Source organism: Scatophagus argus, chromosome 15 (genome assembly GCF_020382885.2).
Source record: "Scatophagus argus isolate fScaArg1 chromosome 15, fScaArg1.pri, whole genome shotgun sequence".
Taxonomy (NCBI): Eukaryota; Metazoa; Chordata; class Actinopteri; family Scatophagidae; genus Scatophagus; species Scatophagus argus.
The window spans coordinates 9,742,692-9,766,570 of NC_058507.1; the positions used below are offsets into that span (position 1 = coordinate 9,742,692).

Here is a 23,879-nt window from a genome sequence, read left to right on the forward strand (position 1 = left end):
CTGGACACTTATTTCCTATGGCAAATGCTGGGCTGTCATTGTCGCCCATGATGACGACGACTGACATTCATGTGCAAATCAGGTTAAATCAGGGTGTGCTGAAACCAATTTATGATTAACTGCTGGCATGCAGTTCAGTCTTATGCACATGTACAGTTTTACAAAGGAAGTGGATCACAGCAGGAACACCATGTGAGCAGGGATTTATTACTCTGCAAAACACTGTGTAGGCATATTTATGGTTGAATGCATACACAGACTTTTATTCTTGAATCTGCACAGTTTTAATGATCCTATGCAGTGTGTATCCTTGCAAACAGCAGTCTAGGGCTGCACTGATACTTGTACGCTACCTAAATAATTAAATAATAATAAATAATTACAAGTTCCTGCTTTACATTTAGCTGCATTTATAGACTTTCACATTCATCCAAGATTTAGATATTTAGACTACCAGAAAAGCTGACTAATTTTGAAAGTATTATTTTGCTGTCATATTTTGCAAACATTTAAGAGCAACAGCTGTGATTTGAATTAATTTTGTATGTGTGTGTATGTGTGTGTGTGTATACAAACAGATTTTGTGCTGCCATCCTGCTCAAAGTGGATCCCTTCATGTGCACCCTTGGGTGCATCTTTAATGAACAGCTCTCTGCTCATTACTGTGATAGCTAACTAGGAAGTTCTGAGGTACGAAAGGTAATAATGTATGTTGCCAAGGGAGGAAAAGGAGACAAAGACAGAAAACAGTGGGTCGTGGTGAGGTGGGAATTCGAGAAGCAATAAGCTGTGTGAGCTCACAGTCCATCATGATTCTGCTCAACAGTCATTTCAGAGGCTTGTTAATTGTCTGAGTCATGTTTAAGCAGGTAGACTATAACGCAACCAGGAGCGGGAAAGGATGAGCAGTCCAACAGAAGTAAATATTATTAACTTTAGGGCAGACAGGCAAATCCTGCCACGCTGTCTGTCTCTACTATATCTGGGTCCTGTGTGTGTGTGTGTGTGTGTATGTGTGTGTGTGTGTGTGTGCCCACACGGAAAGGAAATATATGAACATATATCCAAATATATGCAGAATATATGTTGCATGTATGCCATATTTATGGTCATATATGTGCCTGTATGTGGATATCTAGGAAATATATGTGTCACATATGACTTATATATCCACATACATGCCACAGTCAGGTGCATATATGTCATACATAATGTCTATATCTCACTTTATTTGCAAATGATGTAATGTGCATATATGTTCAAACAAAATGTATTTATGATTGTACTTATTTTAATTCAATGCAGATTGAGGTTTGCAGAAGAAAATTCAATGTATAAAACAATAGCTTTTGGAGCAATTTTTAAAGTGGCCTCACACTCTGTCATCTATCATCAACTCGATCCATATTGCGGTGACGGGCGAACTACCGACTCATAAAGCCGAACCGAGACACCCGGCTTAGAAAGCTATAGGGCTCGAAAGTGTGATGTAGCGGAGTAGGAAAACCACAATGCATTGTGGGCTTTGCAGGCGACTGAAAAGTGTGTTTACGCCGGCTGCATGCGTGATGCTGCTCTTGTGTTCTGTTGTTTTGTGTAAACAAGTTAAAACATGGTGCAAACGTGCTGTGTCGTTAACTGCCACAATCATTCACATGATTGCTTTGGTAAAAAAACAACAACAAAAAATGATGGGCTGAGATTTTTCTCATTTCCGATGTGGAAGCAAAGCCAAAGACCTCGGCTGATCCTGGTGTCTCCATGCAACTGGCTGGTGTTTACATTCATGAAAGTTTATCCTCTTCTTTGCTCGAATTTTGCTACATCATGGCTTAACAAAAAGAGTTCATTACAGTAAGTGGACTTTAGACTTTATTTCACGCAACCTAAGATCGTAGTGTTGTCATATATTCCCACCAGTGTATGATAAAGAACATTTTAAAAAATATCCCCACGTGGTTGACGAAACAGAAGTATGTTGTTCAGTAAGGACGTTCATTCTAGACCTTGAAAACACTATGCATAACATAACAGATTCAAAGGTACAATTACTACATTTTTGAAGTTTTCAACTACATCTCATATTTGTAACAGGAAGTTGAATAAGATTAAATAATGAAACAACCTAATGTCTGTATCTTATTCAGGCCCCTGAAAATGGAAACTTAGTCTTCCAGCTTCTCAGACTGGATGGACAGATGTACATGATGCAACAGCAGAGCAGCACTGTTGTGCACTATGCGGTCGCACATGGAAAGAAAATACATGAAAATATATCCATATATGCACACATATATGGATATATATGTGTGCATATAGTTGAAAGACATATATGTAGGGGGCCAATTTCAAATATGTGCCCATACGTTGGAAAATATATGTGGCATAGATAAAAAAACATATATGTTCATATATTTTCTTTCCGTGTGGGCGTGTCTGTAGGCTGCCTCCTAGATGTCCTGCCACAAAGTGTTTTCCAAGACAATGCTGTCAAACTACTGAATGACAAAATGACAGAGCTGTCAGCAAAACACAGCTATAAAAACACAAACCCTAAAGCTCACAACCTGCTTCCTATTCTTTCTGACTGCCAGGGTGTGAGGGGGGTTTGTGTGTGTGTACACATACGTGTGTGTGCTGGAGCCACATCTGTGACAGACACAATCAATGTCACCCCAGAGTCTGTGCTGAAGCGCTGACGTCAGCAATACGCCTTATTAAAATAAAAGAAGACATTTTATTATCCCTACTGCTGCTCCTTGTTCAGTCAAAGTCCTTTTTTTTGGGGGGGGGGGGGGGCACATGTGTGCACAAAACACACACTCACACCATAGAGTTATACGGCTCAATGCTAGACATAAACAAATGCAGACAGCTGCTACATTTTCGGTGTTTGAGTTCAGATGTGACACATGCACGTAGACACAAATACACGCTGCCACAGAAACACACACAAAACACTGGTGTGACAATAATACATTAATTGCATGTTAGGCTGAATCCTGAAGCAGTCTCAAAGTGATATATAATCAGTCACAAACAGCTCGGTTCTCTTCACCTCCAGGCTCTCTTTCCCAGTTATAACTCCGCCCTCGTACCCTGCAGTGGAATGTGAACTGTTTAGCTCTGTCTAGCTCCAAGGCGTGTCCAAACCTTGTTAATACAGGCCTCTGCTCCCTGAGGATCCCAGCCAAGCAGGTGCCGGCATTATGCATTACTCCTCTGGCGAGGTTTCACACTTTGCTACGAGATGGTGATCGGGTTTTCCATGTTGTGACACTTTCCAGCTCTGAAAATGTTTGGTGAAGCTGTGCAGAACAGGAAAACAGCAAGCTGGAAGCACAGCTCAACAGCTGTCCTCTGTCCCGATCATCACCTCTCCCATAAAGTTGCATTATATTTATTTAACCTTTAATGAGCATGAGAGGGCCCACTGGGCATGCATTGCCCTTTTACAGCAATATCCTGTTGCACAGCCATCCAGTTACGCACATTCATACCTCAGAGATGTCTTGTGCAGACATGCATCTTTTATTCCTTATATTATTTCACATATTGTACAAGTGAAATGACTGGAGGTTGAGTCATTTGCTCGTGAATGTTTCATGGCTATGAAGAAGCAAGAAGCCAAGATGAGATCAAAACTGAGACATTAACAAAGCATAGCAAGTCAAAGCAAGTCAAATTTACAGACCACATGTAACTCTGGGTTCAAATCCAAATATTTTGAAGTAATCTGATCCAGGGTCATTGGTGATGTGATCATCATCTGCTGTTTGTTAGTAATTGGCAAACAGAAGCAGCAGATGGCCGAGTGGTACCATAGTGTCAGGTTATTTATTAAACAAAAGAAAATTGATATATGTGATCCATGTTGCAATGTCAAGCTGTCTGGCACTATGCGTGTTTTGTTGCAACACAACATCCCTGAGATTCGTTGTAGGAGCTCGATGGCAAAAAAACCCCAAAACAAAACAAAAAAAAAAAAAACTGACTCACGCACATGCCCACTTTGTGCACATAAAACCTACTATTAGTCAGCAAAACCCAAAAGGGGCAAAGAAGTGGAGTGATTCAAATGATAGGACGCATCTCATCATGAGGTAAAAAAAACAGCCCCTGCAGGGATATGAGCCACGAGGAAAGGAGGCAGCTAAAGTAGGAACAGAGGAATAGAGGAAGAGACAATAAGAGACTGAGAAGCTAGAAAAGAACTTTCTTCTTCTTCTGTCTTTCTGCCCTCAGGCCCTTTGAGAAAAGTTCAGTGAATTTACCAGACTGGAAGTCCACAAAGGGACTATACTTTCAGTATACCTACCAAGGAGCGTGCTCCCCATACAGACAGATAGGAAAGATGGGAGCTGACAAGCAGGAAGCAAACCCCATGAGGAAACTTCCTTTCAAGAAACACAGAAATATGCTAATTTGATTTGTTGCTGGGAGAAAGATGAGAGGGTTGATGCCACTCCCTTGTCTTTCCACTAAATATGAAGATACAGCTAGCAGGTGATTAACTTGGCTAAGCAGAGGAGGAAGCAGAAGCTAAGCAGAGGAAAACTATGGAACTAGGAAGCTAAATCAGAGCCAAAGTAGCTCAACTTTAAATTAATTTATTTCATTGCCAGTCATGCAAAAACACTGATACCTATAATAACCAACCAATAACCATAATCAGTCTATATCTACAATTCACAATGAGACAGGGAGTAAAACATCTCAACATAGGTAAGAACTGGATGTTCCTGCAGCAGCTGCCACAGCAGTGACTTGCAGGGTTAATTCCTCACAAGTGTGACCTCCAAAATGTCATCTCCGAGTTTATCTTTGAATACGACACGTGCCAAAGGACCTTGAAACACACAAAACCCTTCAACAAGAGGTTCAGGACACACAGCAGATTGTACAACAGCATATGAAGTGATCCAGACCACCTTTTGCATATAATCTCAAATCCATTCAGATTATGCACTGACTGACAACAGAGAAACTGCAGAGAAGGGTTCAGTGGATATATGTGTTTTTTTTGTGTGTGTGTGTGTGTGTGATGGGGCGAGTAATGCCACATAAATCAAGTGCGAGGTCAGGTTCATGAAAGAGAGAGAGCAGTTGCCATGCCTACAACATGCATGTGCACACAGAGAGGCTTATGGTTACACAAACACACACAGCAAGGCTACGCAATCATGACTTCCCCATTTCCTGACTCGCCAGCCCGGCAGCGCTCTACGGTAGCCCAGAGGTCAAAAAGCTCATTGTGAAAGCTGCAATCCCTGCCTACGCACTCTTGTCACTGGTAAATATTTAATCAGTCCTGGAAACACTCGACACCAAGGCTGCAGTGAGCCCTCCTTCTGATTAACACTCGCATGAGGAGAAAGATGTGGCTACAGACGGATATTAGACAGATGTACGCTTTTTCACAATGAGGGCTGCATGAATGTGTCAGCGCATTTGCTTCACACACATCATTCCCAAAAGATTACAAGAGTGTGTTCTGAAGTGCTGAGTTATTCTGCCACTTCCTTCCTTTTGGGTCCCTGCATGCTGACTCTTAACTCTGGACTGCATGACAGCGTTTGTGCCCACAACTGAGTGACTGACTGGAGGGAGAACTATGCCGGAGGACGCCTACTGTTTCCTCTCCTCTCTTCTCCAGCCCTGCGGTCTCCCTATGCTACGCTCCCCTTGTCCACTCCGCTGTTCCCTCTCATGTGTGTTCAAGTAAGGATGGGTTAAATGCAGAAGACAAATTCAGTGTGTGTATGTAAAAACATAAATACTGCCAATAAAGCTGATTCATCACTCGGTCGGCAGAACACAAATGCCACTCGGTCTGCACCTTGCTGCAGTAAAAGGCCATCATCTACTTTAGGGACTCAAAAAAGACGTCACCGACACCCATGGAAAAAGCATTAACTCTTTCTGCTTTCTAGCACCTACCCGAACACCCCCCCCATCCACACACACACACACACACAGAACAGAAGCAAAACTCCAAACTATGCATATTATTGACCACAAACTGTTTTTTCAAAAACATGCAGTGAACTTTAGTGATTTTGAAGGCTTTTTTTATACAGTGTAACCTTTTCCTTGTGGATCTGACAAAACAACTGAACTACAGTTGCTTTGTCATGTTCTGATTATCAATTAATAATTTCTGGGGGGTTTTTTGTATAAAATGCCAACGACATGCTGTTTCAAGTTTCTGAAATGTGGAAACATACTGCTTTTCTGTAACTGTGACTATAGCAGGAGTTTTATAGTTTTTGCAGGAGAACACACTATCAAAATGTCCAAAGAAACTTCAAATAACTCCTGAGGCATCCACTTCCATGTTGTTTATGACATTTGCTCTAAACAAGGATATTTTAGGCTGCAAAATGTCAAAATAAAAGTGAAAAATACCAAATGCAGTTCTCCTAGAGCCCATGACTGTACAATTCCTTTCTTAATTCTCATGCACAACCTTACTGAGCTAACCTTGCTACACCTGGGGACATTATTTCTCACAAATGTCTTGGTTTGGTTCTTCAACATTTTGCTTATAATAAGTATTATTACAGTGTGTATCGCAGCTACCCGGTGCTCCCTCTACAACAGCTACAAAAGCCATGTGTTCAGCGTGTCCTTCATTTAGAGGAACATAGAATAATAGGAATTATCCAGTTATAACCCTGCTAGATTTTAATGGGTATGGCTGTCAGCTGCCTAGTGTCAACCAATGCTCTACACCCTACAGCAGTATTACTACTTTTTGATGTCAGGGAATAATTTAATGCTGAACTAATAAAAAGTAAAAATCTTTCACGTGTTAACAGGCTGTGGTAATAACACACAATGGCTAAAAGGTTTTTCCTGACTGCTTTTATGGTCACTATTAATCAAACCCTAGTTAATTCAATATTTTCATGAAGACATCAGCCGAGATTGATGATGCACAATTGGGTAAAGTATAATAAGTAAGTAAAGTAAAGTAAGTAAGTAAAACAACATTAGAATTTTTTACTTCCGCTGGTCCGTAACTTGCATAAATGGCCAACTTTTGATCTCCATTTCAAAGGCCAAAAATTTTTTTACTTGCTTTAAGTGCTAGAGCCTAGCATATATTCTCTACCAGTTTTAGTTATTTCACATAGGGCTCAGTCAAACTATAAGGCAATTGGGTCACACATGTCCCTGTAACAATTAGGATTTTAGCCACAGCTGAATCAAAATCTGACAGTTGATGGCTTCCTTACTTATGTTCAAAGGTTGCTGTCAATCACATCAGATCAAAGCACACCCATACAGTCCTGATGAAACGTGGTTGTTTCTTTTCTTTTGGACATTTTAACTTTAATGTCATTTTCATATAGTGTTATAGATAAATACTTGAGCCACTGCTTAAGGAGAGAGCTGGACCTTCTGAGGGAATAAACACTGAGTCAGTTCAGATATGGAGCAGTTTACCAGTGGGAAGGAAGCCCAAAGCATACTTTTTAACTAGTGGGACTAAAAAGTGAATTTATCTTCACTCTTACTTCTCAAACCGCTGCAGCAATGATGAGCTGTGGAGGCACTGACCAGATCTCCTCTGAAGGTTGTTTATGTTGACTGTTGAGCTGACCGGAGGGGAAATGTCCTTCATGAACATACAGAGAGGTGAGGAGGGGGGAAAAGAAGAGCGAGAACCAAAGTCTCTAGTGACTGCTGAGTTCAGTCAAAGGCTGAACTGAAATCAAAATACAGACACATGCACCCTCGGCGTCTGACAATGCTAGCTCGCTTACAGCTAATGTATGGTAAGAACAGTACTTGCACAACTAAAGATAATTATTCTGCTGTCAAACTCAGACAAATAGCTCAAGGCAAAAATGAAAAAATGTTTTGTGTTTTCTGCGAGCACACCATTACCTCAGGAATGACGAATGAAGAAAACAATTTTACATAGATTAACAGCACGCATTTTGCTTCCAGGTATCCCTGTCCCTCTCCACACACACACACACACACACACACACACACACACACACACACACACACACACACACACACACACACACACACACACACACACACACACACGTATACACACCATGATTTCATTTGGAACAAGTGACTCAGCTTCACCAACAAAACATAACACAATTAACAGCGAGAGACTATAGTTCCTTAAGCCTGGCTAATGTATTTGATTGGGCAAATTACAACCGGCTGACTAAATTACCTCCTACAAGCTACATCAGGGCTGCAGTTCACCACACCTCCAGATCAAAAACCGATCTGATCTCACATGGTTTCTGTTTTTGACAAAACAGTAAACAATGTTGCTGTAGAGCTTCCCTGCAGGCACAGATTTTTTATTTTGCTGGATTTTTCCTTTTATCAGCTCTGAGGAAATGAACATGATGCACTTCCATGAATCATCAAATTTGTTTTCTCACTGATGAAGGTACAATATGATGTATTAGCCCTTTCAGTGGGTCATTAACTTTCATTTTTTTTTCAAAAGTCCAATAGGGGAATTCTATGTCTCATAAACTCTGAAATTTTCATTTCTTTTTGTTTGGGTTTGGTTGTCTTGTGATCAGTACTTCTCTCTTGATATGTGTTATCCAGTGATGTTGCTGACCGACGACTGTTTGACTTCCACATTTAACATCCTATTCTCATCGATTCTGGTGGAGAAATTCAAGCAAGCAATATTGGCCAAGGCTCACAGTTTTGGGGAATCGGGGCTGCAACCAACGATTATTTTCTCAATTAACAAAGAATTTAAGCATTCTTAAAAAAAAAAAAAAAAGAAAGAAAAAAGAAAGAAGCAAAACAATCAGGAAAAGGAAGGACACATTTTCCTAAGATGTCCAGGTATCTTGTTTTGTCCATGCAACATACCAAAAACAGAATGACATTCAATTTACAATTCTATGTAGCAGCAAAGCAGTAAATTTTCACATGGGAGAAGCCCAAACCAGACAACTATTACCGTTTTTGCTTGAGCAATGGCTCAATACGTTAGTCGATTAGCAAAACTGATGCCCATACAGCTGCTGTAAACCTGTTAAACAGCTGCAGTCGGCAGCAACCAGATCACGCAAACTCGGTGCAAAGAGCTCTTTTCGTAGCACTTCTGTTTAGAAACTGAGGCAGTCTCTTCAAGTGTTTCAACATTGTCAACAAATCTTTCTTTTTCCCCAGGTCTCATCAAGGGCAATGAGGTTGATGTGATCTGTTGCTAGAAAGAGGCCAATTTCCACACCTGTGTGGGAGCAGATCATCGTCAGCCTGGCTGATTGCCGGGAAGTGAACTGCTGGGTAACATCATCCCCCTGTGACGAGACAGATCAGATGAGTGGCCTGTTAGGTGACTGTGCTCTGCTGTCTGATCATCCCATCAATACCTGTCACCAGAGTCCATTTGATGTTAACAGCTACTGTACTGTCAAACCAGGATCGAAGCTCTCAAGTTATAAATCTATATCTAAATCTATAAATCTAAGTATTGGTTTTGACTTTTTTTTTTGGCTCTTTATTGTTTATTGTGAAATCTGTAATTTTTAGTTTCTGTCTTCTTTCTGTCTGTAAACTTGTTTTTGAAATGTGCTATATAAAGAAAGTTTATTATTATTATTTATTCCACTTTAATCTGTCTTGTGTCCTGAAACACATGACAAAAAAAGGCTAAAAAGATCCAGATTAACTGGGTTAAAACTCTGGGGACGGTAGCCTGTCAAGGTGCCTTACCAACTCTGCAGTCACCTCTACTCTGAAAAAGCATGGGAGAGACAAAAGCAGCACTAGCAGCATTGTACTGAGCAGTTGTGTATTCACCAGTTTAACACCTTATGAGGAGACAGAGATATACAGACAGTCAAGAGGCAGAGGAAGGCTCATTAGTGCTGTGGATGTCTTCTTCAGGGGCAACAGAGGACTGACTTCACCTCACCACCCCCAGACGCCCCCTAAACACAAACACGAGCATGCGTGTACACACACACACACACACGCACACACACACAGAGCTTAATAAAACCCTAAGGACAACCACTCTACCGTTTCAGGGGTTCAAATTAGTGCAGGGCAGCCGCTCTCAGTCTCAATAGTTACCTTTACCCTTATCCTCTCTCTCCCTCCCCCACTCACACCCCCATTAGGACAGCTGGAGCCAGGTAACTCCCATGGCTGGAGTAGATAACAGCATCCATTATCAGATCCCCGGGTTTTAAACTGCAGCTCTGCATCGATCGCTACAGCGACTGGTTTCAGCTGCCCTGCCAGCGTGGTGCCAGAACGCTCGGGGGATGATGTCTGCCTCCGTCCACGACAGCCGTGATCTGATGCTCCAGTGTGAAAATATGTCTTTTAAAGTTATAAAAGGTGGCTAAAAGACTAACAGACTTAATCTAATCATAAACGCCTGAAAATCCATCAATCATATGCTATTGTGTGCCGTCTGTTCATCCTGTTTGAGCTACCAACTCTGTGGAATCACAGGCAGAAAATCCAGCAGCCTGTTCAGAGGACGTCCTAATTAACAAGATTACATAAATGATTAGATTACTGAAATACTCCCCAATCAATTAACACAACATGTAATGTACATAATGACAGCACCACCCAGGCTGGAGTGATAATTAAATATGATATAACTTTTAGCAGAGCCATATTGTTATGAAATGTTTAGGGAGGCACAATTCTGCCCTTATTATATGGATCGGGTATCTGCTACAATGTGACCAATCCATTTATTTTTTCCAGTGTCAGAACAAGTCAGTGTTTATGTTCTCCTGCATTTATTCCATCATCATCATAGTCATCATCACGCTGTTTTCAGTGGATCAGCAGTTACCTTGGATAAAAACACTGTTTTTGAACTGCTATCAGCAAATAACCACAGTTAGGGTATCAAAACAAACCAAGATAACAATCCTGAGAAAGCTGTATTCTGAAAACACATTATCTTAAGGACTGTTCAAGCTAAAAGGCCTGTGTCTTTCTTCCCCTTGCCATCAAACGTTAATGGCTTTGACCAGTGCAGCCCCTGTGTGCTGACTCCTTTGACTTCTCATCCATCTCTCAGCTCAGCTCTCCCTCAGTCACAGCACATTGTTCTGAGCTGAAAGAAAAGACGACGAGCTCTTCAGACTCCATCTCCCTCGAGAGCGAGGACAGCGGAAAAAAAAAAAAAAAGAAAAGAAAGAAAGAAAGAGCGAAGCGAGTAGGAACATTTCCTTGTCCTCTTATACATGGCTAGAGAGTAATAGTCTGCAGGAGGAAACTGGATCACGTTTCAGAGTCGAACAATAAAGCACGGAGGCCAACCAGGAGGCAGGAAAGGGCTGACTCGATGATTCTCACTTTGTTCGTGCGAGCTTGTGTGTATTTGTCTCTGTATGACGGGGTAACAGGACACATGAGGACATGCAGCATGGGCAATGCTATGGACCTATTATATTGAGCCAAACACATCACTATGCACAGTAGCTGAGCCGTGGCTCGATCAGCCTCGCTCAGACAGTGTTCAACACATTAAACTCTTGCCAGCTAATGCCCTCTGAGGGCTGTCATTGCAATTGCTAAATAAATAAATCAGCACAGAGCTGCAGACACATGCTTTCCTTTGCTCAAAAATGAAGATTCACACAAGAAATTTCCCCGCGAACTTTTCTTTTTCTTGCTGATGAGGCTCACAGAAAATCACAAAGAATTCTGTAAAGGAGCTGTCATAAGTCTAATTTATTGGATGTTAAGATGCATAAATGTTGAGTCACATGTGCTTGCGTGTCTGTGTGAGTGGGCCTTTGAATGTGTCAGTGTGTGTTCCGGAGGTGCCATGTACCTTGACAGCAGGAGTGACTCCATCCTCAGCAGTGCTCTGCCCATTCTGTCGAGAAAGCAGATGTGAGAAACAGTCAGATCTTGCAACAGTGCATATACCATACTATGCGTGTGTTCGTGTGTGAAGAAGGGAGACACAGAAAAAGGAGAGAGGACGAGAGTGAATATTTGCAAGACTGTGTGGGTGGCAACAGGCCAGTCCAGTATTGAGCACTTTGCTCCTCGGCTGGCAAGGCTAATAATCTGAGGCTGACTTACAAATGCACATCGGTCGTCTGTTCTCCCATATGTAAGTCCCACTGAAAAGGGCAATCATTGTTATTTGTAAAACAACAGCTCGTCGAGTCCTATTGGGAAACTCATCATGTTTAGATGCATGTCATTCTGTGGCACGTGGAGAATGACAAGCAGATGTGTTGTTGTTGTGACGTACGTGTGATGTCATTTTCAAAAAAAGCTGTCATGAAGATGTCAAAAAGATGTCTTTTTTTAAACTCAACTTTTATGATGTCAAGTCAAACTAAGGCCACTTTGTCACTGTCCATGTCTACACAGTCGAGAGAGGCCTGACAGACACTCTGGGGAAAAGAACAACATGCGAGTAGCTGACTCATGTACTTAGACAGGAAGTGAACTTCACATTCTGGGGAAAAGGAGAGTGAACCCCAGACCATGAAGCCAGAGAGTCTGAATCTGTGTTGAAACTCTTTTCTAACTCAGTCAAGGTCCAGAAAAGCAGAACGTGATGAAAGTTGATGAACCAGATACTACCTTAAGGTGGGACCAGTAGTAACAGTACAAATTGCCTCCATTCTCTTGCCACTCATTAAAAACAGAAGAGAAAGTGAGTGATTTTCTCAGACTTGACAAAGCTTCTCCAGAGCCACACAAAGATTCCTACGATTGTATTCCCGGGTCCACTTCTCCCTGTGACGTGTACAAAGATCTTAACATGTAAAATGGACAGAGTGGCGGTCAGTGCATTATGGTGTTACATCTCTGAAACATAAAGCTGTGATGATATGTGACCTTTTCCCAAACACTCCTGGGTCCAGTGCCAGAGTATTCTGACCAATGTGAAAACACCCTACATAACAAGTCCACTTCCCTCCGCCCCTTTTCCGCTTTTTGCTCTGTTTTTCCATTACAGGGGAGTGACCCTGAGGTTGTTCCCTTCCTCCTTGCTCTCTTTCTTCCCTCTTCCTCTTCCTTTAGACTGCACAAAAGAAGACAGGCAGTCAACACAATGACAAGCACTGGCCATAACAATCAAATAGTTTTGCTAGGTTCATGTACACAGAGGGGGGAAAAAAAGAGAAAAGAACACAAACTGCAGATCTAATTTACCACCTCAGTAATGTCTCAATACATTCTGGATACCTCCGGAAACTGGGTGTACTTTTTTCTTGTCAGCTTTGAGTTTCATCGCAGCAGCAACCAGCAGCTATAAACTGGATGAGCCGGGCATTTTTACAGACAAACACTTCATCTGGTTGGACTTTAATCATGATCTCAAGGCACGCAATTTAATTTAGCCAAACTATGCCAGTCATAAAAGCCGCGGGAGCCGTAACGTGAGGTGACGCGGGAGAAATGGAAACAATTAAGCGGCTGAGCGCCATTCAGAGCCAAGCACAGATGTGTTTTAGAAGTAGTGATTTAAAGAAAACCGAGAGGAAGTGCAGTGTGTGCTGTTAAGAGGGGCTTTGCATACACTCAATCTCGCTTTCAGGAACTCAAAGTGAAATCTTCCCACCTCTTTTCTTCTTCTTTCACCTCACAGTCCATCAGTGAGGTCTGCGTGGCTGACTTTGTTTAACCCAGTATGGTCAACACCAGCAGTGGGAATCCTAAGTGTGTGAGTACAACTGTCTTGAGTTTGTGTGTGTGTGTTTATGTGTGTGGTCAGTAGTGCCTTCTCAACGTTGCTGCTCAACACATTTCAACCTCATTAGCTTTGCATGGCTGATCCAAGTGGCCCAGTTAATGGTGCTTTCCCTCCCTTGGGCTTCTTCAACGAGAGCACAGGCATGCACACACAGACACACACACACACACAGGCACATACATATGCTCAAAGTTGAATAAATTAATAAACAAACATCAATTCTACTGTACAAACACACAAACAGTAAACAAAACAAGATTCACACATGTTCGCTAGAAGAAATTTACCGGCTGTGAGTATGCTGTAAATTGCATAACAACCTATCACGCAGGCCAGAAAGCCAATTTCTCACAGGACTTCTACGTAATTAGAAAAAAGTAAACAACTTCAGAGTGCTAACGTTGTGTGCGTTTGATAAATGAATCTATGTTTTAAGAGTGTGATCAGAGCAGCGATGCCCCGTAACTAGGCAACTAGGAAACACAATCACTGCTCTTTTGTCAGCACCTGTAATCCTATCTGACTAAATTTCCTGTAATCTCACTTGCAAGAGAGTATTGACAGCAGGTCACTTTACTAATGTCCCCTAGGGGTCACTGCCAGAAAATGGACAAAAGCTATTTCTGTCTTCTTTAGGTTGCACTAAAACGCTCCGCCTGAACATCAGCAACCATAAAGCAAAGAGAGAAGGAATTGGATTTAACAGCACCAAATCTGCCTACAGGTACGACTGTGACCGGACAATTTAAAGTCTCGGCTTCACGCGCAGGCACACAGTCAAAAGGAACTCACTTTCTCAGGGCACTTATCAAGCAAAGTGCTGTGTTATCACATGCCCACCCAGCCCTGCACCCTGTGCACAGCAGTGCTCAGGTGTTCCACAGGACACACCCAGATTAACTGCGCACACACTCACACACAGAGTGGGAGAGAGGGAGGAGGGGGGGAGCAAAGCATGACTGTGAGCTGAACCTGAGCGGGAACACACTCATGCAACTGCTCGAGTGTACACTTCTGACCACGCCTTGCAAGCAAACACGCTAGACATTCCGTTTATTACTTTCTGCTTTCTCCTCCCGAGTTAGGTAATAACTAAAAAAAAACTCCAGTCTCTTTGTCTCTGCACCATCACAGCTTATACAATCCTGCTGTTTAAGGCCTGGCTTGTTCAGTCCTGCTGTATGAACACATTCTTACACGTCTTATCTCTTTTATCTATTGAAGAGAATCATTTGTGTTCTTAAACATCAAAGGGGCGTAAAAAAGTACTACAAGTGACAATGAACTTAAATTAATTGGCGCTGGAGCTAAGCAACACATTGCTATCACATCACCTCACTTGTAATCTTTCACGTACTAGAAGGTGCTGGTGATGGCAACGGTTCAAGCTACAGTACAAACTGGCAAACGGTCAAATCAAAGACGCAGCAAGAGCGGGCAACACAATCATCATTTTTAGTGACGCGTGGAGTGAAAAAAATGTGGCAAACTAACTAGTGGAACCCTTCAGGTGTCACTTCTCCCATTGACACAAAAATGTTTGTACTTTTTGTTCTTTCAGTTACTTGAGTTTTAATAAGCTAAATATCACTCACTTTGTCCACCTCTGCAGGGCTTCTGACAACATGCATTTAAGTACTCTTGTTTTAAGCTATAGGGGGCATTATTTAGGCCCGAGGAGACTCTTGATTAAGAGTCAAAAGGCTTGATGGAATGTGTTTCCAGCATTACTGTGGAGGAATTCTGTAATAGCTAAACACTGTGAGAAGCACAATTCAAGCATGATTGGAGCACCTTCACTAACCTAGTAATGACAGTGGCCAATGCAGGTGGTAGTGACTCAGCTGGGACAGCATGGGGATGATTCGCTGAAGTGCCTTTATCAGAGATGATTCACCGTGGAGAAGTTAATTGATAACAGATGTGGGTTGGTGCCGAACAAAAGGCCTCAATCAAACAAATATTTTCTGAATAGCTTTCTCTATGCACGTTTCTTTCCTCACTTGCTTTGCTGCGGCTTCAAGCACAAAAGGCATTTCATCTCCATTCATGACACCTTTCTCTGCTTCCAAAACACAAGTGCTCACATAATGAACGATGGGGGGGTGGGGGGGGGCAAAGTTGTCATCGGCTGCTATATCATGGCGCATCACTCTGTGCTGATAAGAATGGTGTTTCTATGATACAAAGCTTCATTTATTTTCCAAATATACCAAAAACGTGAGTCTGTCTCTCAGGCTGTCCCATCTGTCCACATGACCAAGCAGATTCCCATTGCTACGCCTCCCATTTGACTTCCCAACATGTTCACTGGCATGGCGTCCAGTCTCACGCAGTCTTTCTGCTCAGTCAGTCTGAGCCCTGAGGCCTCTCTCTCTCTCTCTCTCTCTCTCTCTCTCTATCTATCTATCTGCCATCAGTAACCAAAGTGTGCAGCTGACTGGTAGGTTGGTGACAGAGATAAATGGCACAGATCCCACTGTGACTGGATCAAGTCACTTCCAGATACTGGAATTCGATGCGGACATGTATATATATTGCATATATGAACATGGCGTTAATATTTACACGCACAAACTGCATTTTTAGCAATTTTCTCACAAATTTGGTCAGCAGCACACATAGCAAAGGCACGGTATTCCTACGGTATTAAACTTAGCACTCTTCACAGGTTCTCCACCACCATCTGTTCAGCTGTGATACGCTAGTCAGCCAACTCATGTGCTGCAGAATACTGTAAATAGTGGAGTTTAAGGGACAAAATAAGTCAGGATGACACAGTTTCTAAATTATGCAAAAGCGAAGTAGGTTTTTCATTCATCATGTGCACCAATAATAACATTTGTCCGCTCTACAATTAACCGTAGCAACCAGATCTGCACAATGACAATAATGTCTACTTTCTTAGCGGCGGCAGCACTCCTTAATGAGTACCTTGATGAGCCACTCATTAACTTGTCTTCGGTATTCAAGAATTAGGCCTCGGGTCTAATGAGCAAATTCAGGTTCTGATGGTAACGGCGATCATTTTTCGCTAAATTCTTGCAACTTCGTATTCTTGGCGTAGTGTATGTTAAATTTCCGCTCCCATCAAGTGAAGAGAGGCCATCTAGGCCCGAGATACAGAAAAATGAGCCTCATTTATAATCAGGCCGATGTCTTGAAAAGCTCATTGATGACTCAGTGAGATCGTGAGGACAAAAGCTTGGGTATCGCAGGCTCACTTCACCTGCTTCATTGACAAGATTACAGCCCGGTGCCACAGGTTGCTTCCATGCAGATCATGTGTCTGCTCAGCATAACCATAATGTGACAGCTGCATAATCACTAAGCAACCACTGTGTTCAAGAGGCAAATGAAGGGTTTATGAATAATGATGCTAAATCAAAATAATAGGGTACAGCATTAGGGCCACAGACCTCTCCAGTTGGAAGTTCATTATGTGAAAACGTATTGTTTCGGAGATCATCCTCTACTTGCTATGCAGTAATCAGACACTTAAAGAGCGAAATCCTGCACTCATGCAGCATGGGACTGGTTAAAACTGGGAGGCACAGACTGCGTTACAAAATTCAATCTGAAAAGTTATAAATTATGACATTTTAAATGCACCACATAGTTCAGGTTAATGGCCCCCTTACCCATGGCAGATTTGGCCACTTTTTTGAACAAAGACGCCTGGAGAAGCCACTAGATACCACTTCACAGGTAAGAGCAGTGACAGACAGTCACGATGAAGCTCTTGCTTTTTTTTTTTTTCCTTCCTGTAGATCACAGACTGTTCTCCTCTTTGGTTCTCAGCCATGAAATGGAGCTGCTCAAACGCTTTAGAGACAGACTAGAAAGTGAAGTATTTCTAAGTTAGAGCTCTGAAAGCTACTTTTTTGAAAATGAAGGGGTAATAATGAAACATCTCCCCATTGGTTAAGACTGTCACTCATGGCCTGTATGACTGTTTCCAAAGAAATGTAAAGAACATGTTTCTTAACATACAGAGCGCCTGTTTCACTTTCCCTAATTAAAAATTCATTGAAAACACAGGACATACATTATGAATAATTAATCAGGCCTGTTCACCCTCAGCTGTTTGAATAGTTAAAAACAAACCAACAGAGTGTGCATTCAACCATTTCAGTCATTTAACTCGTAATCACTTTTTCCTAGAAAGTGTTTGCTGAACACTTTCAGCTGAGGGCTGAACGCGCACCTGGTTGGTCATTTTATTTTATGTTATTACCTCTAACAAATCAGGCTGAATGAAAACTGCTCAAACAATGCGTGTAAGATAGCGTCGACATATTTCACCTCTCATTACCTCCGTTTCGAGCTGCACTAGTTCCATTGTGGGCCATGGCTCCGCGATCTGTGCGAGAGGCATTTTCGCAGGATTTTCGGTTTCCCCCTCAGCGGCTCAAGTACGAATTTGGTCTCCCCAGTCGTTGCCGCTCCTGTCAAGTGCAGCTCGCAGAGAAGATCCTTCACTCAGGTCCAAAGTCCAGGCAGAGGAGATTTAACAGCACTTGGCTCTCCGCTCGGAGAACAAGACGCGCATGCAGACGCTGCAAGCACAACCGACAGCTCTACAAACTGTAATTCCCTGATTTGACTTCGGCGTCGGCTGGCCACATGTATTTCTTTAAAGTGATAATCCAGATGAAAACCAGCAGAAACACTGAACAAACCCCTTGTCCTTCCAAGGTAGGAGCGTGTTTGGCTTTGACAAGAGGGGAGAGGAGGGGAGTGCGGTGTCCAACAGTGTGATCCTTTAATAAGGCTGTGCGGGAGTCTAAAGCCACCTAAGGGAATTAGCCAGAGTCCGTACTGTGCTTGCAGTCGACGAGGTATCTAAATCTTAACGTCTTCCTGTCTGTATGCTTGTGGTTTCTCCCGGACAGAAAGGCAAGACTTGGCTCCGTCCGCCTGGTTCCCAGCAGTGTGCGATGCGCGCAGAGACCTGAGAGTGGCTCTGTAGTACGAGCACGCTCCAACTCGAGCTGTTATTGGCAGACTCCAACAGCATTTTCATCCAGCCCCCTTTTCTACTTGCTCCGCCCGGGTCCGATAGCGCCACCATCCGGCGGGAGAGGTCAACTGCAAATACGTAATGCAGCCCGGAGTCTGCTATTGACGAGCGCCCCGCTTTCTTTGATGCATGTGGTGCAGCAGGCGCATCAGAGGAGTAATACAGCAGATCCTCTGCCTTTAAAGGAAAATCTGTCTGGCAGTTATGGCAGTGAATGACGGCCAAGAAAAAAAAATGTGGCTGCATACGTTTACTGTAAACTTATAGGATGCAGAGTGTGCAGCTGACTTTTCATGTCTGCAGTGGCACTTTTTTTTCCACAAACTACAATATACAGTATTTTTAATTCCCCAGCTCTAAAGACAACACACATTGCTGCAAAAACACCATAGGATTACACAATAAATACAATGTAAAGTGTAGAAGAGACTAGAATGTGGATCGTGACCATCGCTGTTTGATTCTGTCTGGACATCACATAGAAGCAGCACTCTTTTCATTGACAACAGCTCTTGTAATGGTCCTTGTAATCTTCAGTGATATAATACACCCCTCCAGCCCCAGCCCTTCTCTGTTCCATTCACTGCCGAGTGGATTTTGCTCTTGGCTAGCTTTGGTTACTAATGGCAACTGGAGAGCATCACATGGAAGGATCAGATAAATTTTTGATTCAAATTAAGATGAAGGCGGCATGGCATTTAACGGAGACAAAAATGAGACATTAATTGGAAAGACAAATGGAGCTTATGATGTGTTGCCTGTCTTTTCATGGCTGTGTTGTCTAACTACTGTTATAGCCTATGCAAAATGCTGCTGCTGCTGCTGCTGCTGCTACCTTGATAAAACCTAACCTGTATGAATCAGTCGGAGCTTTGTGACTGATGAATTTCACAAATCTGAACTGGAAACATTTCCTGTCTCTGTGTCTTGACACACCTGTGACTTTTGGACTTTTGTATCCAGACTGTTAACATGAAACACCTTGAAGAGCTGTCACATTCACTCGCGTCTGAAGGTTTACTGCAGTTTCAACGTGTTGAAGTGTTACATTATCTTCCTGCAGATAATTTCTGAGCATAGAGCATGCTCACATGAGCCGTCATCATGAGGGAGGCTACATGCGCAAATAGAAACAACAGATATATATTAATGCGTCTTTGCTGACTCCTTTTCCTTCACAAGTGAAGGAAGGAGAATGAAGTCAGTGGGAAGTGAACATTCTTAAGGTTGATGTAGCGTCAAGTTAATTTATTTTCTGACAAACCCATACTGCCAGAGGGCGGTCGCAAAGCAAGATTACAATACCAATACCAACATACTCTATATACAACACTGAAAGTCATCGCCATCCCAAAGCTCACACTGGCCCATCGATTCGTCTTGATGATGGATAAGCAGCTGCTATGGGAACACTCAATGCACCTCACAATGCTTCTCTCTTCATCTCTCATCCTTCTTATTATATACGTCGATTATATACAGGAATACTGCCGCTCTCAAATGGAACATTTCTCGCTGGTTATAGCTCCTCCTGTATGACATGATGAATTCCAAATCTTCAGTTTGATCCTGTGGTGAAAGTGAAGGTTGTAATAAAGACGATTTATAGGAGAGAATATAAAGAGGACTATCCAGAAGGGACAAAAAAGTCAGATCAAGGGGCCTGAAAATGTATGTGTCAGGGTGTGTTTTTGACAGCAACGCCCTTTCCAAAAATCAGTACTTGCAAAATGAAGGTTACAGTAATATTGATTGACATGTTGGTGCTGAAGCTATCATATGTGAATTATGTTGCTGTTCTGACTGCAGGGGATCTCCTCTCCTGTTCATGATGCTGCAGTGACGTCACAGGTGACAGCGATGACTCAGAGGTGTCTCCCTTCCAGTGACAGAGACTCCAGGGATACCCTACCCCCACCTTGGTCTAGCTAAGAAGCATCATGGGTAGTGTGAGTCAGTCCAGCATGTACAATGGAGCAAGACTCCACTCTGGCTTGATGGTGTATCGGCGCAGGAGTGGAGAGTGTTTGCCGCGGGAGCTGTCAGGCCAAAACGCTAGCTGAGCCACAACAAAAAAGATGGCAGATTTGGTCCCCAAAAGACAGACTGCAAATTAGATAAACGGATGAAAAGATGACACTGTTGTTAACCTCATTTTCATTTTGAATTTGAAACCAGGGAGGTGGAGAAGAGGTACAGTGATGTTGAGTACACAAGAAGGAGAAACAGTGATTCATACAATGAAGTTCCCTCCTCTCTAAACACAGGCAGCAGTAAATGGTGCTATTAAAATGCAAATCTATGCCTACTCCAATTGTCGAGTGGCAGTCAGTTCTGAAACAGCACCTCAAAATTCATTTGTTCCTTTATTATTGCTGCTTTTCTCTGATTTGGTCAATTTTTGTCATTTACTTCATTTGGCCTCTTCCACACATGCATGTGTATGTTCTCAATCCATGTTCATTTGTGCAGCTATGCTTATTTATGTTCTGGGAATGTATTGTTTGATTTGTCTGTATATTTCCTTTGTTTCTACTTCTAATTTCCATGTTTGTCTCTGCTTTTCAAATTCAGTTCATAACAGGATTCCCACACTTGCTGCACTTTCTAACTTGTGTGAAGTAAAGTTCATTTACATAAGATGTAAAGTCCACAAATGTCTGTGGGACCCACTTTATTCAGTAACACAGTGCATCTGTATGTTTGTCCATGCTGGAATGACCTGACAAATAGCTAAAAATCTTTGACAATAAGTGTTAGACAGTTATCTTGCTCTAACTTCCATTACCTGCCATCAGTATACGGATGAGTAAACCTGAACTGCATGTTAAGCAGATTAAAATTGAGTTTATGCAATAAACAAAATGTCTATTTAATCCGAGGGATTAATTTGTTGATGCAGCATAGGCGTTAGACATTGACTCCACTTAAAGGCAGGAGCTTCCCAGTATCAAAGCAAAAATGTTGTAGTATACTGTGTACTGTAACTTCATTTCAGTGCTACATCTAAACACTCCAGGTGAGTCGGGTTTCAACGAGAGTACCTTCGAACCTCTGCTAATAATTCCTGCTTAGCTGAGCTCAGTGAGCACATGTCTGCAGTGTAAGGATCAACACCGTCAGCAGGGCTGCAGCATGGAACAAATTAATTAGCTGCTCAATAGCGGAGCAAGGGTAATTATCCAATCTCTGCAGACTGACTATATGGTAGCAGAAGATGGCATCGTAGTGATTCAAAAAACAGTGTTCAAACATTACTGGAATTGTCATTTGTCACAGAAATGGCTGATGGGACAGTATGGTCGCAGGTGGACTGGGAGGGGAGTATTGATCCGTGACAGGAATAAAAGAGTGAGGGAACAGAAGGAGAAAGAGGTGATGGTTTACACAATTTTCCATTGCTGGGTGTTAATACAATCTTGTTCCCTTTTGTTGTCACCACTGTGTTTTGCAGTAACAGCTCCCAATACATTACAGTCTGCTGACTCTATAATCTCATGACTGTCAAGCAAGCTTGTTGAGACTTGAATTTGTATCTCTGGTATTTTGGGCTGGGCAAAAAAAAAAGACAGGCCAAGCACAAGGTCTTTATAGAAAACCACCTCCAGGTTCAACAAAAACAAACAACAGTAACGCATTATTGTATCGTCGTATTTTGCTGAGGGATGGATCAAGCCTTTGTGAAGTATTGGAACATTCAAAGTCAATAAGTACATGAGCCTGTTATTATACAGACTGGAAAACGAGAAAGAAAAAGAGCACCACAGACTTGAAAATGTGGCACATTAAGTGCTGCTATCACTGGAATAAAACCACTACAATATACTGGACTAGAACACTGGGTAGTCATGAAGAAGCAAGAATTTTGCAATCCATTGGCTTTCCATTACGCAAGATTGCCTTTGACTTATCAGACTTGTGGACTGACATCCAAACTTGGTTATTTTCCTCTCACTTTCAGCAGAGCACATCTTGACTCAACATAAGATGATTAGAAATGCACTCAGAAATCACAATGATCAAAAGCCTTTACCACTCCACCAGTATGCGGACTATAGTGAGCTGTGGTGTTTTCTGCTGGGGACATCATGCCTTTTACCCTGCTGATATGATATACAAACCTGACTTTTCCCCTTCCAACGTCTTTTTCTCTTGGTTCAAACAGAATAACAGTAGGGGGTGCCAGATATCAGAGGGCAGCTCTTTCATGACTATAGCCTTTTCATCGGGCGTTGCCCTTTACTTCTCGGGAAACATTCAACAGCAGCATTTGGACCGTGACAATGATTTCCAGGTGCAACTCACAGTAGAGATTCAGCAATTCATTCACAGACTTTACATTACTGGAGCTTAAAATCAAAGATGTTGAAAAGCTGCACACATTAGCTGTGCAGTGTTGTTATGATCCATATTGTCCATAAGAAAAAATATGATGAATACGATATTTACTGGGGATAATCATTAGAAATAAAAGGAACTTTGAACCCTAAACCTGTTTGCTTGACTGACTCTACAGAACAAATAAGTAAAGTTAAGTTAAGTAAAGTTAAACATTTAGATTTTGCAGGGCTTTAATGCCCCAAGAGACACCTTACTTTGAATAATCACAAAACACAATATTACATATTAATAGCACCTCTGTGTTCTTGTTTTAGTCAAAAACTCTATCTGTTTGTGTGATATGGATAAATTATTCATGGCCAAACTCCTCCAGTTTCATGCTTCTGATGTAATTATTGATGCTTTAAATAATTCAGCAAGTAGAAATGATGTCATGTTGTATAAACACCAGACATTAATAAAATATTGATTAAAGTTTAGACTGCTTTATATATATATATATATATATATATATATATATATATATATATATATATATCAGAGGTTGGAAGTCATCGCAGTTCAAAGGATAAAATAAGCAACATTTCCGCAGAATTCCTAAGAGAACAGCCTAACCAGTGCACGTGGAAAAGAGGATTAGGCCTGCTGGTGTGTACGGGGAGAACAAGTTATTTATCCCTTCAAGTCTTGTGACAATTTAAGGGAAACGCTAAAAAACTGCATCAGCAGTTGTGTGTGTCTCTCTCTCTCTGTGTGTGTGTGGGGGGGTCACATCTTTTATTTTCATATAAATAGACAGTAGTTGCA

At 42.0% G+C, this 23,879-nt stretch overlaps 1 protein-coding gene across 5 annotated transcripts in view; it reads right to left on the bottom strand.

The window, feature by feature from the left end:
* rps6ka1 (ribosomal protein S6 kinase a, polypeptide 1) overlaps positions 1–23,879 on the bottom strand; it is a 48,930-nt gene that overhangs the window by 24,484 nt on the left and 567 nt on the right. For 3 of the 5 annotated variants that reach the window (XM_046413697.1, XM_046413696.1, XM_046413695.1), the window contains exon 2: positions 11,822–11,866. In XM_046413697.1, the coding sequence (XP_046269653.1) occupies positions 11,822–11,866 (45 nt within the window). Of the gene's footprint in view, positions 1–11,821; positions 11,867–18,023; positions 18,705–23,879 lie in introns of those variants that run through there. The other 2 variants (XM_046413701.1, XM_046413702.1) reach the window with 2 other exon arrangements.